The 17,782-nt window shown below is 41.7% G+C and overlaps 1 protein-coding gene across 1 annotated transcript; it reads left to right on the top strand.

Moving 5' to 3' along the window:
- Positions 1 to 9: 9 nt before the first annotated feature.
- On the top strand, positions 10 to 17,237 carry pphln1 (periphilin 1). Its single transcript, XM_085769807.1, has 12 exons — positions 10 to 67; positions 579 to 624; positions 973 to 1,037; positions 1,310 to 1,525; positions 2,834 to 2,895; positions 4,019 to 4,135; positions 4,940 to 5,118; positions 5,324 to 5,413; positions 6,563 to 6,598; positions 7,466 to 7,521; positions 11,390 to 11,530; positions 16,645 to 17,237. Coding segments are annotated over exons 2-12 (1,146 nt in total). The 5' UTR covers positions 10 to 67; positions 579 to 623; the 3' UTR covers positions 16,828 to 17,237.
- Positions 17,238 to 17,782: the final 545 nt, after the last annotated feature.

The raw sequence follows: 17,782 nt of genomic DNA, 5'->3' as shown, positions 1-17,782 counted from the left end.
TCCAATAAAAAAAAAAGCCGTTGTCCAACCGGGAGAGGCTAGGCTAACTAACCAACCAACAGGGAAGGTGAGATTGTTTTTGCTATTTTCGTGAAATAAAATGCATTCAAGTGTAGGTTATTACACTCGCCTTTATCTACCGGGGCCCACAGTGCGAAGTTGATATTTATTTGTGATTTTTGTGCCGCAGTAGCGTAAGGATAACTAATAATGAAAATAAAACGTGCGGATGTTTGCAGCATATATGGAGGCTAGCTAATTTAGCAATGCTAGCTGCCTATTCTGGATGGAGCAACTGTTGTCAGCAGTAAAATCAGCAACACAGAAAAATGTTACGATCATTGTAAGTTGTCGGGTTGGTGCTACCCTGTTAATAAAGGTGTCGCTGGTCAGATAGACTTTTATAGTCTGCAGAAAGTCACGTTAAGCCCATCCGTCTTAGTGCAGAATCACATCTCAGCATTGGTTCCTATCTGATCTAATGTCTCGCTTTGTCAATATAGAGCTATTTTCAACCTAGGTTTACTAAGAAAGACTCCTGGCAAGTATGAATCATATTCCATGTTGTTGTTTTACAGATTGTGCTGAAGATCTTAAACCACACTGAAGTATTTGACTCAAAAAGTAAGTTTTTTGCCAACTCTCCTTCAGGGTGCATCATTTTAACCTTGGTTAAATCACTGATCAAGAATGTTTTTCTATTTACTAACTTAGGTTACACCTCAAAAGGCACGTTATCATTACCAGAGAATCTTTCAGGCAAATAGAAGAATTGAGATAGAGTATTGTAAAAAGTCTTTTCGCATGGATGGCTTCATGTCACCCAAAGAATGATCTAAACATAACCTACAATACAATGTTCTTGCATATTTTATATTACTATCTTTCGCTGGAACATTACTGCTCACAGAAGTTGGCTAAACAGTCTTGTGCAGTGGATACACATCTCTCACTCACATGTACATTTTGCAGTGACATACAGGAGAGAAAGGAGCATACGAGAGGCGTATGATGAACGATTCTTACCAGAAAGGCCGGTGAGTGTGAACCAAGAAGCTTCACAGTCTGTTTTCTTTTGACCTCGTCTTATCATGTTTCAAAAGTGTTCTCATACTAGCACAAGTTAGAATACTGTCTGTTTCCCAGACAGTATAGATCTTTGAGAGAAGGAATTTATATATTTTAACACGGGATGAGTAAGTCTCTAGCAAATAGGTTGTCATGAATAAAGTTCACTCAAAGCAATAAAAAAAAAACATGACATACAGTAAAGTTCAAATCCTTGTATTCATTGTACTCGTTCTCCTAGGGCCCGTACCCCCGAGCAGCAGGAGCAGTGGAAAGGCGGGGCCCCTTTGGCAGGCCAGAGGAAGACTATAACCGGGGTGGCTACGATTATGAGGGAGGTCCCCGGTTTTTCCCGAACGGAGGTGGCCCCCGAAATTACCATGAAGATCAGAGGGGCTACCACGGCGATGGCCTTCATTTCCCTGCTGAGCGCAGAGCGGCTCCACCTTCAAGAAGGGTGAGGGCCACATGTCACACATTACAGTATCTATGAAAGCAAGTGATATACAATACATTTTTAACATCCCTTAATTTCAGGTAGATTCAGAATATCTCCCAAAGTAAATAGAAATAAACCAATTTTATATAAGCAACTTTAATAAAGTGCCCTAGGTTACTGAGCAAAAGAGAAAAATGTAATTAAAACATAATAGTGAAATAATATGAACATACCCTAGAAGTATTGACATCCATTTGTAAATCAAGATGTCATGTGACAGCATCAGAGGTGCTGAGAAAATAGGTGATCCCAAAATGGAGATGTTAGGGAGGTCAACAAAAATTAGTGTCCATTGTTGAAAAAACACTTTTCATTGTTAGAATCTGAAACAGATGCTGCACATTAAACCAAGTAGGCCTCCATAAGAGAAGGCAAAGAGAGCCTTTATTGCCTCTGGTGTTGGAGGCAGTGAACATATCAAAAGATTTAATCATTTTAGAGCAGAGTGTGTTACCCAGTGTTGGAACACTAGGTTTGAGGTGAAGGTCTGTGGTCTGTCAGCAGGACAATGAACCAAAGCTTGAATCTAGCAGCACAAAAGAATGGTTGAAAAGGGAAAGATGGACTGTTTTTAAACATGCAGCCAGGAATCCCGAATAAATCCCTGCAACCTGAAGAGCTTGAAAACAAAAGCATAGCAGAAAGAAAGAAAGACCGGCGGCTGCCATTGTTGCCATAGTTTCAGGCTTTCAGCAACCAAGTAGCTTTAAAAGAAGTTTGCCAATAACTGTGTCTGTGGTGCAGTTTATGTTTTTATTATTCCATTTCTATGCATTTTACCTTTTTATATTGTACTGAACCGTGGACATTTTTCTAAAAATTCAGCTAATACAACAGGGGGCTAATAATGGGGTTTAAACCCATTTTGTCCGGACTATTACTATCACTACACATTCATTGGCAATTTTATGTAATAGCTGGTAAATTGTAGCTGCAGGTCTTGTGATAGTGTCGGTTAAACTTGCACACACTGGCCAGCTGAGGGCGCTAAAGTTAAAGAATCCGTTACTCTGTGTCCCTTCCAATGTTGCATGGTACCTCATTTTTTGTGTTTTTTTAGTTAGTTAGTTTGACAGACATTAATCCAAATTATAACATTACATAAACTGTAGAGGAGCAGTTTTAGATGGATGCAAGTTACACGTTATAAATAAAAATATGATGGTTTATTTATAGCTAAATTCCCAAAACATCTGCAGGATCAAAACCAAACAATGGAGATAAAAAACAACTTTTTATTTTTACATTTTCTCAACTGTGTTACAGGAGGATTATCCTTACAGAGTACCCAGAGAGGACCCTCACACAGGAAGACCTTTGGAGTTTAGGTAAACCTCTCCTCCTCTAAGGCTTGCTACAGGCCCTCTGTGTTTTTACTCGGGATCGCTGCAGGCTACATTTTCAGTATCCCTATTTTAAAATGAGTGTTTACATAGCAGCAATCATAAATCATGGGCGGCTGTGACCCATATTGGCCTGTCTCACCTTATTCACATTTCCCGCAGCTTCTCAAGTCATGCCTGGCTCTGCACTATTTGAGAACTGTTCAGATGAGCCGTGTTAGCTGACCAGTGTCAGTATTTAGGCTGCAGATGGGGTTGTGGAAATGTAGGCTACAGTAATTTAGTTGACAGATTTACAGTAAGATATTAAGGTTGTTAATGAGCAAAACAGCTCTGAACTCAGAACAGATGATATTAACAAAGTGAACTGTTGAAGGATCTCAGCTATAAAATCAGTCCGTTCAATCCCCCATGGCTTTGAGGTTTGGAAACGAGACAAATAAGCTTTTTGTTTCAACACTTTAACTTTTTGTAACCATTTTTGAAAACCAATTTGATACAGTGGCAACTGCAGGAAGGAAAGTGAGACAGTAAAATATAAATTATACAACTAGAACTGACCAGATTTGCCACCTAGAAGGCACACAAGGATGCATACTGTATATTGACCCTCTGATTCAAGTGTAACCTTTCTATTTTATGGTTCAAGTGTAACCTTTCTATTATATTTGCTCTTAATTCAATATCATGAATGACATTTAGAAAAGGATCTCCAGGGACTACAGTTGAAAATTAGCCACTGGGCTAACACTGGCACATTTATAGTAATGTCAATCAATGTGCACTGTCCCTGAAAGAAATAAATGAATAAATAAATAAATACATTTAGTGTAAATTCAGCGTAAATGAAAGCTTGGAGTCGGGTTAAATCTTGAAAGATAAAAATCAGTTTTATGCCCTTTTTTGAGATTCTCATCTGAAATATTTTGCCCATGTTGAAGATGAAGAAGCTTAAACAGTAAAGCATGGACTGTGTGTACACTCAAGTGATGATGTAAGGGTCTATGAATATACTCATGAACCAGATGGTATGTGTTTTCATGTTCTACAGTATTTGTTTGTGTATGTACTTGTGGCTGAACCACGTGTGTTGTTTAATCCCTTGTAGCGCCAGAGCTCCACCCCCTCTTAGCGTTCGAAACCAGGGCATCTATCCAGCGCCCAGGTCGCTACCAGAGAGCGGGGAAGACACGCTAGTGCAGGCCATTCTCAACCTGGACAGAGGGTACGAGTGAATACACACTGGGTAGCCATGTGCCATTGGTTTCATTACAGCCGATATGTGTAATTAAGTAAACATAAGATGGTAAATCTTTTGATAAAATGGAAATCTGTGAAGTCTGTGTTTAGGACTTTGTTACATTGTTTAACCCTCCTGTTGTCCTCCTGGGTCAAGGAAGAAAGGAAAGAAAGATGGAGGAAGGGAACAGATTGGATCAGGGAAGGAAGAAGAAGGGAGGAAGGAAGTGAAAAGGATGGTGGGAAGAAGGAAGGGAGAAAGGAAGGAAAGAAGGATGGGCAAAGGGAACAGATTGGGTCAAGGAAGGAAGAAGAATGAAGGATGGAGGGAAAGAAAGAAATGGAACAGATTGGATCAAGGAAGGAAGAAGGAAGGGAAATGATGGTGGGAAGAAGGGAGAAAGGAGGGAAATAAGGATGGAGGAAGAGAAAAAGAAAGGAGTGGAGAAACGGGGGAGGAATGAGGGATGGAGAGACAGAAGGAAGGGAGGAAAGAAGGACCATTCGAAACAGACCCAACAGAAGGATTAAACACATGTAAAGTTGGGGGAAAATCCAGTCATGTAAATATTTAAAAAACTGTTTTGTGCAGTGACCTAAAAAACGCTAGAGGGCAGCATTGTGCTTTGTCAGTGCATACAAAGAAAAGAGATGGACTACAGTTCGTATTCTCTGAAACACAACACCAGTTGTGGTACATAGCGGTTTAGAGCTGGAAATATAAGGGGGTAATTTTTCATTCACTGAAACACTTTTTTTTTTATGACGGCCCTGTGCTTTTTTTTTCCAGTGAGGACAGAGACCACTATAGGAGAAAGGCGGCCCCGTTCCCCCCAATCAGAGAACGTTCTCCTGTGCGGCGGGAGGTGGCCCGCTCCCCACACAGCCGCTCCGGTTCCAGCGTCAGCAGCAGAGGCTACTCACCAGACAGAGCCAAGAGCCTGCCATTTCCATCACAGCAAGGCAAGAGTATGTAGAATTCATAGTCCCCACTCCCCCACCACCACCACCACCACCTTCCCTGACACAGTGCGGAGCTCTTTCAGTTTCAGGACCAGGCCAAAGTGTCCATTCATTATTTAGGAACAGAACCTCATTGTGGTTCTTTTACACCTCTGTTTTACAACTTCGCTGTCCATCCGTAACTGATAATCTGGCTGACTGGCTTTTTTAGGTGTGGACGTTCCAGAGGGACACGCAGGTGTTTCTGAGCACCTTTGGGGAGCACTCTTCCCTCAGCAACAAAGCGGACATGAAACTTTGGGTCTGTACATAGAGTCATATGATCAAGCTTGAACCTGGGTGATGAGAAGCTCATCTACTGATCCTCACATATCTCTTTCCACCCTCTTCATGTCCTACACCTCAAAGATATCTGCAGCTAGGGCTTGAGAAGGATGGAAGGATGGAGGACAGAAACATTTCAAGGCCTCACTTCAAAAGATTGACTAAACTCATGTTAACCTATATGATATATACTACATTATAGTAAAATGGAATATCTTTTTGACATTGAAGTTCTTTCACCCAGGTCTGAGTCAGATTGCATTAGAAATTTTGTTTATTTGTAACAACTTATGACTCTGCTTTGATTTTTTTTTTTTTTATGTATGTAAACCATTTCTGCTCCTCTTACGTGGAGGTACTTTGGCACTCCCTAGGGTTCCTACACTGATCAGTAACCATATTTATCTGAAGCTTTACAATTTTTAGTTTCTAGCCCAAATGAGCAGGATACACATATCTTGTCTCCCATTATCCTCAGTTCACATGTGATTCAGTGTGCATCACACAGAAGTATAATCTAATAATTTCTATCCACTTAGTCTGCCCTGAAAATGAAGGATAATGTGATGGGAGCTGTGGATTTTACAGTCCACATTAAAGCTGTGCATCAGAGTATTTGGACACAGCTTCATTTGTAATTTAATTTATGTCACATTTATATTTTATTTTTTAACAGTGTTACAGACACTGGGCATGTGCTGCATGAGTTCACAGAACTACTTTCCTACCAAGGAAAAACTGTCAAATACCTGAGTGCTAAAGTATTTCCCTGTTCTCTGCATGTTTGTAGGCTCTGTAGCTGTAAAAGCTTCCAATGTCCCCGATTCCACAAACTCTTCCATTTAGATGTGCTACCATCTTCAGCGCTTTACCATTTTCTCTTTAAGTTTCCACTTATTTGGTGTTTTTTTCTTTTTTTTTACGTATTAAACAAGCTTAGTGGACAATGGACCATCATCATGCTAATACGGCCAAATTACAAATGGATGCAAGATGGTTTAAGTTTGAAATGCATGACTGCATCCTGTTGAAAGTAGAGCATAATGCCATTAATCATGGTTGTAGTGGAGCATCAGAGCAGCTTGCTGTATTCAGCCAGTGACCTTACGGTTTGGTTTTCCTGCAGGGTATGAAGAGACTTATGTTCAGAGCAAGATGGCTGGTAAGTACAGTTCAGTATAGTTGTTGTCCAGGAAAGAAAAGTTACATCCAGTGAAGTGTGCACGTGGATTAACCCACTTGTTAATCAATGAAATGGACAGTTTAAACACCACTCCTATATAAGTTAATGTACCCAGTGCAGTCTGTACCATTCCGGTCATCAAAATCTTTTCAGTAGAAATAAATGAAAACAAAACGAGATGACATACAGAGGATTTGTTTCGGAAATATACAAAGGTTACAATCGTTAAACTTAACCTATTCCCAGTCTGCGTAACCCGAGAGTGACAGAGAGCGTTTCTAATGCGTCCAGCAGCCAGCCTTCCTCCCCGCTCTGTCTGCCACTTTGTCAGGCCTCATAAAGATGCCACCAGGTCGTGTGTGGATGAAGAGAGAGAGGGTATAGGATGTCTGATGGATATTCCTGAAGCCTGGCGTTCCCACTCTGGGGTGTTTTTTGTTTCACTGCGATGTGAGTTCATATTTGTTGGTAGGAATGAGCCGTAGAGTGACTGAAGAGGAGGTGGCATCCATCCACAGTGAGCAGGTGCCAGGGATCAATCCACCCACCACCATAGCAATCCCTCTGTGTCTTGATTGTTCCAGATCTTCTAGCCTATGAACCTGGATCCTGAAACCAAACCAACACCTTTTCGATCGAACAGCGTTTACTAAAAGTCCTACTTACATACAATACTTACTCACTCTCTAGAAACACTTAACCATCCACTTTTTCCATGGAGTTACTGCGTCCTGCTGTAATCCTCCCTCCCTAGTCTCTTTTTCTCTTCACAATAGTCTGTCCTTCACTCAAGTCTCACCCTGTCAAACTTTTTGTTTTCTGTGTGTGTGATTCTCATTTCTCCAGACAAAATTCCTGGCTTGTCAAGAGAAGGCTCTCCACACAGTGCAACGTCAAACAAGGTGAGCTCAGGCAAAAGAAGTGATTTGTTTTAAATAACAACTATGTAAGTAGTTTATCATAGCGGGGTCTGGTTTATCTGCTTACATTTTTATTTCAACTTTTATTTGCAATAGTGTGACACAAGAGTTTTTCTTTCAAGAATTTGAATCCTGGTCAGAAACTATAATTGCAACAATGCAGTTGTATTTATTGTATACCATGTCCTCCACATTTGTCACTGTACAGCAGGATGCATCTGGAACTTCTTAGATTCCATTCTTCCAATAAGCGTTTAGTCCCATTGAAGTGTGTTAATGGGTTTTAAAGTGGCACTCACACGGAGCATGAAAGCCATCGGGCCCGGGATTTGTTTACCTGCGGTGTAAGCAGACCTCAATCACCAGAACTTGTAATGGTGAAGGGAAAAGGGGGCTCAAGTGTCAAGCCAGAGTATGGGTCGTTCCTCTTGTTTTAAAAAGAAAATACTCGTACTGTTTTGAGTAAGTGCCGAATGTAGATATCTCCTGCCTGTTTTCAAAATAATAGCTTGTTTTGCCGATAACTATGCAGGAGAGTGTAAATAGAATCAGATGTGATTAGGCGCAGTGAGTCTGGCTGTGGCCACCCAGAAAGTGAAGAGGCTAACTCAGTAGCCCGAGTCATAACTTTATCACAGGATCTGAGATGTAAATCCAGGAGAAGTCCCCGTGGAACACACTGGGATTTGTGTGTAGACCATTTCACAATGAACAAAAGTTTCCTTTTTTCTGCGCAGTATGACTGAATATGTTTGGAAGCCGTGACTGTTTGTTGGATGTAGCAGGTCTTGGGAAAGGTCTGGATGTATGCATCAGCTGCCAGCAGGCGTTATGCCCCGTTCTCATCATACAGAAAGGATGGCAGCGACCGAAAAGCCCGTTAATGATGTCAAATGTTCACATCAGTAACTCATCAAGTTGATTGTGTTGGGGTTAACAATGACAAGATTACAATAGATCCATTACATTTTAGGTTTAATTACAACAAACGATGAACTGACTGATGTGAGACATTCATGGTTGCTTGGTTTTAAGATACTGCTGATGATGGATCTAAACTTTCTATTACTTGAACACTAGTAACACATCACCAACTCATCACTGCTGCGTCTTTCATCTGTTGTTAAGAAGAAAATATATTTTGACTACATACTTGGTTTAAACTGAGAGAAGAATCGAGGGTTCTGACTGAGAAATGGTGAACTATTAGCCAAACAAGAGCGATATATCAAGTGATGCTTAACACTAACTGCTGAGATTGCCATGACCACTTTTAGTCTCAAACTAAAAATAGGCTTTTTGATCAGTGAAAGTCTAAAAAGCGTAAATTGAACTTGAAGTTGCAGTTTAACGGCTTGTCTGAACTTTTTAAACCTATTTTGTCTTAACTACACTGCTTTTGTAGTTGCGGCTGTAAATGCTTAAAATGAACGAGTCACCAACACAGGACAACCACCTAACATTCTCCTGGTGAAGTCACTTTGATCAAAAAGCCCATAAAACTGTATCTTTAAAATGTTGCTTTAATGCCCACAAAGTCTCATTATTTATCTCATTAGCAGCCTCCTTTTTTTTTTTTAAGAACGTGCTGGAGGTCATTTGAATGTTGCCGTGTTTTGTTTTTAATGGATCGTTCCTTTAATTGGCGCACGGGGTTCTTGGATGTCTTTGAAAACCCGGCACAGAAATTACAAGATGCAACACAGAAACGTAGTCCTTTCCACTCCTAATGTGCATTTTTGGAAGAACCACCCACCGTCGCCCCATCGACTGCTGTGATGAAAGTTTTTTTTTTACCAAGCGCTACACATACCTCCCCCCCTCCACACACACACACACACACACATACATACATAGACACTGCTGCTTCTGCTGCTGTGTTTGATCTAGCCTGTGGTGGTGCATTGTTGTTCTCTGTTCTGGGGGGGCACAAGCCCATAACCTTGGCCAAGATGAAAGGCTTGTGATGTGCCCCCAGTAAAGGGCGCACTAATGGCCCCGGCCACTGCCTGCTGCGGGGATTCAACAAACACACACGCAGGCTTTCTGGAGCCACCTCAGACAGAAGAGACTAAAGAGGGGGGACCTAAAGAGCAGCTCCGACTCTCACTGCCAGTCAGGGTGGTCCGGTGGGTGGAGAGCACGTCCTGGAAGTGGAAAGGTCACCAGAAGGTTTCATCCTAATACAAAGCAACAAATTCCTGCCAGTTAAACAATGATTTTTTTTTTTTTACCAACCTTCCCTTCCCTCCAGTGCAGCTATCATCTATAAAAATGACCTGGTAGAAATTTCAGGAGAAGAATTCATAGTTTCACAACAATAAATCCAAATGATTTGGATAATCCCCCGACTTTCCCCATCGCCATGGTTTTTAGCATCAGACATCATGCTTTAAAGGGAATGACCCTAAAACTTTAATCTGTCCCTGATCTTGTTCAGCAAAAGATCAGTGGTAGTAAAGTGGCCGTAGTCTCAGTAATTAAGAAAATGTTAAAATACATTTGTCTTTGTGGTTCAGCAGACTATGCAGGCAGCAGCTGTCTGAGTGTAATTCAGTTTTAGCTTTACAAATGAGCCATGCCTTGGTAGTGATGATATATCGTCTCTGTCCAGACTAGAGCACTGTGTGACTGCCAAGCTTTGCATTGAAACTAAACTAAAACATCGCTTCCAGGTTGAGCCGTGCCTCGCCTGCTGAAGTGAAAGACACAGACAGGGATATATTTTCACTCAGGCCAAGGAGGCCGAAGACCGACAAATGCAATTTTACATACATGCACAAGTGCACACGCTGGACTTCTCCCAAGCATAGCTGCAGGGAGGGAGTTGGAGGGAGGAATAATTGGCCGATGCTTTACGAGTCGTGCTTCTTTATTTTAGACCACACTCGGCTTTGCGATGTACCATCTCCTGTAATTTCTTTCCTCAGTCATCTTAGAGATGTAATATGATTACGTCTGTGGCCTGTTTCCCTGCATGTACGAGTGGACTGAAGTCATGGCTGGGCAGCTCTGCTCCCCGGCCTTCAAATAGTAATAGTATCAGGAAATGAGCAAAAGAAATTGAGCGGTGATCCAACTTGGCCTCATTTCTCCCCTTCGCTCTTTCTTTTGGCTTTCACAGTGATACTTATGGGCACTAAAGTTTCCAATCCACCCATTAGATAGCTCATCATGGCTTGTCATGGCTCATCATGGCTCGTCCAGTTAGACCTCCTATTTTGCAAAGATATAAAAGCAGCTGAAATGTTTCTATGATTAAGGTAGGAAAATGAACCTAATGTTAGACCAGGTGCACAATGTGAAGGTCATGTCATATGATGGAGATCTACTCCAGTGATGTAATCCCTATGAGTCTTTAATTCTTTGATTTATACATGCAACTACAGATCCAGAACAGCAAATATCTTGAGTGTTCTCTGACTTTTCCAGCTATAGCTGCTTCTTCAGTGTATATATATGTATATATATAGCTTTATCCTTTGATACGCCCCATTAACCACGTCTTTCCTGTAAAGTTAGTCTGGAGGTCAGGTCACAGAGTCCTCATCACAGACAATCAGCACAATGCTGAGTTGCTGACCTTCATACTTTTCCAACACAACATTTCCCTCTCTCTGCACCATCATTTCTTTGTCTTTGTAGAGAATTGATTTTGTTTAGTAAACTTGTGAGTTGGCTTTAATCAGTAACATGAAGGGAAGAAGTGTGTTTCCTTTGGTTTTACTGATTATTATTGTCTTTTTTTCACTTTTAGTTATGTTTCCTCTGTTACTTTGTTTGCACTCTCAAACATTCTTGTTGTCGACTTAAAAACACACTCACCTGCTTTTCTCTCCTGCCTCTTCAGGAGGACATCCACCCCGCAGAAACAGACAAAGAGGAGCCCCTTCTAGGTCCTGTTGTGGTGGAGGAGATCCAAAAATCTACAGACAACTTTCAAGAGCGACGAGCCCTGGCCATCGCAGCTAAAGCCCAGGAGATAGAGAAGGTACTTTCCCAGCACTGGTTTTTGACCCTCTAATTGGGAAGAAAGTGAGTCAGCATGTAGAGTTAACTGCTGAGCAAACACAGAAGAAAGTTGAGGTTTTTGATGTGTAAAAGTCCCTTACACTCTCCATCTCCAGTAATTTGACAGTGCTCATGTGCCTTTTTTAAATACTGACCTTGAGCTGATTTCAAAATAAATTTTTGGTCTGCTCTATAAGTTGGTTGTCTACATTAATATTAATGTAGCATAAAGAGATTTCTGAATCCAGTTTTCATTTTGCATTTACAATCCTCTCACTTCATGTTGGTAATTTGTAAAACTTCTCTATAAATGTCAGCATCCCAGTGTCGGCGTGGGACACACTGTAGCTCTGGCATACGTTGCCATACATATGGTGGCCTTGGGTTGTCTGACTCACACATGGGTTGTTTTACTGGATAGGCATTACTGGAACAGTCACTTATTATATCCCTAACAAGGCAGGAAATTAACTTTCTCTGTCACCAGTCACACTGGTGTGGATGGATCCTAAAGTTCACCGTCGGCAGCCAGATGTTAGATTTAGCACAGAATTTAAATGATGAGTTTAATTATCCAACAAGAGCCATCAGGAAAAATGCTGGTGAGTTTGGCAAGCAGCTACTTTGCCATCCAGCCCCCCCCCGCCCCAGCTGCAAAAACTGCTCATTAGACTTTACAAACACACGCGCACACACATTTAGACCCACACGCAGGTTTTTGGAAACATATGTACAAGAACGTATAAACGAAAGCAGAAACACGAGTGCAGTTTAGACAGGATATAGGTTTTTGTGCATACACTAAATTGGGAGGTCGACCATTTAACAGAGCTAAAACCACCCGAGGCTTGAGGCTCCAGCTCTGCTCAGTTATCTAATGAAGGCCATGCCTGCGCCCGTGTGCGCTACTGCTGCTTTACTGGGACCATTAAACCTGAGCCAGCTCTGCCCCGGAGCACACACTGCGCTCTCACATCGAGCTGCGCCACAGAGCCCTACAGGCTGTTACAACACCGATGCTGACGCTGCAGCTTCTGGCCTGTTTTTATGGCCTGTCTATTTCTCCTCCATCTGTGTCTCCTCTTATTCTATTTATAAAAGCCACTATATAACATTTAGGCTCTGTTGTGTGAGCTTCACTTCATATTTTCAGGTATTATGGCAAGTTTGAATGTTGTCATTGACAACGACATTGTTTGCCAATTCATATCCCCCTGCTATAATCTTCAAGTCTGGAAAGAGTATGACGGTTTAAAATGATAAACGAGGAGGAGCAGCGAATTCCATTTTCACATGGATATGAAGTTTCATGTTTTCTTTTCCAGGATTTCTCATTCTTAGATAACCATCCATTTCCACTGACATGCGTTTTTCCTCCTCGTCTTCCCTTTCTTTTGCTTCAGTTTTGAGAGAATCAGGAAACTGGCGTGAAGACGGCTTGTGACTTGGCCGTCCTCACTCTGCCTGTCATGAAAGGCTAGATTGTTAGGTCATGGGTGTGAGAGAGAAAGAAATTAGCTAAAGGAACATCAGAAAAATCTAATTTTGCTCCATGTCTGTTTATTCACTTTACAGGTCTGAGGGGGGTGGGGGTGGGCGGGTGTCTTGCTAAACATTAACCCCCTTAAGACCTTTTCATGAACACTCATCAAAACCTGAGAAACTTGCCTTCTCATCAGGGTTGGTTACCTGCCAAAGTGGATCACAAAACAGAGCCTGGAAAGTTTATAAGCACTTGTTTCGTGGCTGGTTTTAATTCCCCATCATGCCCAGAACATACAATTAATCCCTCTGAAGTCCGACTTTTTTCTCTTTTTTTTTAGCCTGCAACAACATTTTCATATGCTTTCCAAAGTCACAGCGGTGTTTTCTGTTGCAGTGGGCACTCATGTTTAGCATCCAGATGTTTGGCCTCCCCGCACGCAGTCTGGTCCAACCATCACCCAAACTCACTCCAGCCTCCAGCCCAGTAGCTCCTCCAAATCCCACGAACTGTCTCTAAAAATTTTCAGTGATCACAAGCTGACCTGAGCTTTCCATCATCGAGCAGACATCGTGCTGGGCCGCGTTATACCGTCGCCTCCATATGTGTGTTTGTATAGCTAAGTGAAGTTGGTCCGCTGAAATTCAACCTGAACCCCTTCTCATTGTCAGAGTTGACTTTGGCTGCGGTACAAACTAACTGCTTACAGTGAGTGACAGGGCATGAGAAGCAATAAAGAGTATTACTTTTTACTTCTCATATCCCAGGCTGTGATACAAAGGGGGTTTTATTTCATTTGTTGGGGGATATATATAAATTTGGCCTCGAGACAGACGTGGGAGACAGTTCCAGCCTGGATGTAGGTTTTCTTTATGCACCACGATGGCAGAGGCTGGACTCTTTCAGTCCTCTGTTTCTCTCATTTCTGAAGCCAGGCGGGGTCACACACTCACTCCTCATCATCCAATATAAGGTAATACTTCCCAGCCACTGTTAAAAGAAATCAAGTTTAAAAGGCGAATTCATTTTTAGAAACACAACAGTTCTTGACCGAGCCCCACCCATCCTCATTAGATAACAAGGGAGGGATTTCAGGAAGCGTGTTTGAATACAGGATGTACATTTTAAGCACATTGTTATCTAGGAGCTACTTTCCCTGTATTCATTGAGGTTGCTGTCAGCGCGCTTGATGGGACACTTCCTCCGAGAAGCTGATAAATAAATTCACTGTCAGCTGTTGAACGAGACCATGGGAAATTAACAGAAGATGAAAAAGGACATTGCTTTGTTGCTCCATCCGGCTCAGAGGAGAGACCGGCTGTCGCAAGTACGTGATGTGTTTGCGCTGATTGGTCGATCTGACGCTGTTGTGTAACGTCCTCCACTCTATCATTTACTGTACACGAGTAATGTATAGGAACACCCAGAGGAGAGGACGTCAGCATCGCTTCCTGATATTGAAACGCTCCCAAACAAAAACAAAAAAGACTTGTCACACAACACTGATGGTGGCAATTAAAATGTATTCTAGTGAGAGATGCTGGTCTCAGTCCGTCACCAGGGATCCTCTTCAGTGAAGTCTCGTCGTTGGCATTATCACAAGGAAATGTTCTTTTTGTTTAATGCAGATTTTGGAAAGCTGCCTTCTGTTATTACTACGCTTGCATTAACTCTGTTTGACAGCAGATCTTTATTGGAGATCTCTCCTCTGCTCCGACCAATGCTTTCTGCTGTAGGAACATTATGAAAAAAGCTATAAATAAGCCAGCGAGTTAGAACGCCCTGCAGCACCGAAGCCACTGTTGGTATCCGGTGAATGACTGAAACTCACCCTTGCCTGGCCTAATTTTATATATATACACACACACGCACGCACGCTTGCCCACACACAAGCACGTAGGTTCATACACTCATGCTTAAATACACACATCAACACTCAACCCTTGTCATTGGTGGTGCCCTTGTTTCCGCCTGCAGGATCTAGATCTAGACTGGACGTTCAGCATCATAAGCAGCAGTGATGGTCGGTCAACGCACTTTTTGAGTCAGGGCAGAGTTGACTAAGAGGTAGAAGTTAGTGTGAGGTGGAGAGACTGACAATGTGTCAAGAAATAATGGAGGGCCAGATGGAGAAAATGCAGTCGCATCCCTTAGACAAACAGTTTTGTCCGTCTCACTTCGGACTCGGGGCATTTCTAGAGACAGAGCCTCACACTGTCCATTGAGGTTCTCAGGTGTTGTGCGTCATGTATTTGTAGTTATTTATGTGTAGTGTAAAAATAACAGGAAACGAGGGTGAGAGAACAGTTCACGGCTGAATTACAACTCAGGACATTGTGGTTTATGGTTGACGTCTTAACCCCAAAGTCACAGGTGCGTTTATAAAAGCATGTATTTTGATAATAGCATGAATTTCAAAGCCTCTGGGATCCTTTTAGCAGCATAACATTTCCATAAATTGTTTTTCTCCCATCCACCCACCATGTCCTGCCTTGTTCGGGCAGCAGCTGAAGCAAGTTAGACCAGATGCCCATCTCCTCAAAAAAAAATTCAACCTATTTTCTGTGGTCAGTTGGCAATTTACTATTAGCAACTATTAACTCAAAACAATTTTGATGAGTCATTCAGTCACAGAAAGCCATGAATTCCCGGGCTCCATGGTTTCAAAATGTAACGTAAATGGTATCTGTTCATGCATCATTAAATAAAGTGCATATCTTTTCATCCAGGACCAGTGCCAGCCTGGCATACTTAAGACCAGATGATTAATGAAGAAAATAATTGGCAGACTAACCGATAATGAAAACAATAATTAGCCACAGTTTTGAGTTCCTTTGTCATCGCTCAGTGGTGGCTTTTATTCCCGTTAATCCCCCATGAAGTGTTTTTTTCTTACAATTTCTCAACTATGACTGTTACTTCATTTTTAAGGCCCTGGGGGGGGACAAAGCATTCAACAGGGATTTCTGTTTCTTCTTGTATGGAAGTCCATCCTCCTCATCGTGTCTGGAGCATTAGCATAGTAACTGTTACCATCTGTGAAAATGACTCTTCCTCTCCCCCTCTGGAATGTCATTTCCAGCTCGTGTGTGGAACTTTTAAGTTTCAAACAAACCTGTTTTTGGCATTTTGCAAATCGAAACCACTTTGTGAGGAAGCAGTGAGCTCCCTCCATTGTTTTATGAGACATTTGAGGATCGGTGTGAAATAGCAGCTCCCTAACAAGACTCCAGCACCTCTTCCTCATTGTCCCTTTAACACCTATTAAATGCCTCTGAGCTTCTATTAAAGTGGGGGGTTTTATTGCATCTCGGGCTGCCCTGTCCCATATAAAGGGCCCTCATTAAACTTGAGAGGATAAGTGTTTATCTTTTGACACTACATGATGTGGGTTAACACCATAGTGATCAGCTCAGGCTCAGTGGCGCTGGAGTATTTACACCAAGGCGACAGGTAGAACAGGAAGGAAGCAGCTTCTCGTCTCCTAATTACGGCTGTTTCCCCCATAGCTCATAACCTTCTGCCTGTTGCCAATTAAGACTGAAATCTACATACAAATGGGTGTAAATGTGCCTCTAAGGATATTTTTTCATATTCCCATCTGTTCCCAGGTGTACCGTCAGGACTGTGAGACGTTTGGTATGGTGGTGAAGATGCTGGTGGCCAAAGACGCCAACCTGGAAAAGCAGCTGCAGGTTCCTCTCAGGGAAAACCTCGGGGAGATCCGCGAGCGTTGCCTCGAGGATCTGAAACACTTCATCAGCGAGTTGGACGAGGTGATCCGGCAGCCATAACCTTCAGTCTGTGACTCAAGTTCTACATCCCTGTGGGGGTCGGGTGGGCGGTCATAAACTTTCAAAGACGGCAGTGACGATGGCTCATCTTACTGACACGTTGGCCTCATCTGCTTCATTAATGTGAGACTGATCATGGTAGGATTTGACTGCTGAACATGATGGATATCTTGCATTGTGGATTGCTGGAATGAAGCTACTCTACAGCGCATCAATTGGAAGAACAACTCGGCATAGAGAGATGATGCAGTGTTGCACATGTATATGTGTAGTGAAGAACAGTGTTAGTTTTGAAAAGCGCATTTTCACTTTCAAGTTCTGTCTTGAAACTTGCTAATTATTGAAAGTTGTTTTTCTGTAAAATGTTGGCAAAAAAAAAACATTTTGTCTATTTAAAAAGCTATTTGTCACTTCACATGGAAAATGGGTGTCATTGTTTGTTTAACTCTTGATTTAAAAAAAAATGTTGACAGTCAGCATGATCACATTTTTCCAAACCACGTAGGATGGTGATTTGTTTTGTAGTATTTTCATGTAAATTTGTATTTTGTAGCAGTCAGACATGACTTGGTGCTGCTAAATTTATAACAGTTCAAAATCGTTGTATAAATTTGTACTGTCAAGAAATGTCATTTCGGTTCGTTTTCATTGTTATCAGATTTTGTTTTTTCAACTATACTTCTCAGAAAACCTGCACAAAGCTTGGTTATTTTGAGACAAAGCTTTGCACAAACTGAAATAAGGGTTCTAGTAAACACAATTTCTGTTAACTTGAAAGTTTATTGTGATCTATTAACAAAGTTAATATATTTTAAAATATAGGCATCACAGACTTTATTTTTTATATATATTTTAATTGACCAGAATTGCATGTCTCAATGAGACATTTATTTTGGATCATCTTACTCTGAGGATTCACATATATGCATGCATTGCATGAAGGTCTTGTTATGCA

Source organism: Trachurus japonicus, chromosome 23, assembly GCF_045865225.1.
Source record: "Trachurus japonicus isolate A0001 chromosome 23, Traja_1.0".
Classification (NCBI taxonomy): domain Eukaryota; kingdom Metazoa; phylum Chordata; class Actinopteri; order Carangiformes; family Carangidae; genus Trachurus; species Trachurus japonicus.
Note: the sequence above shows the minus strand (reverse complement) of the source record. Positions and strands in the feature narration are given on the sequence as shown.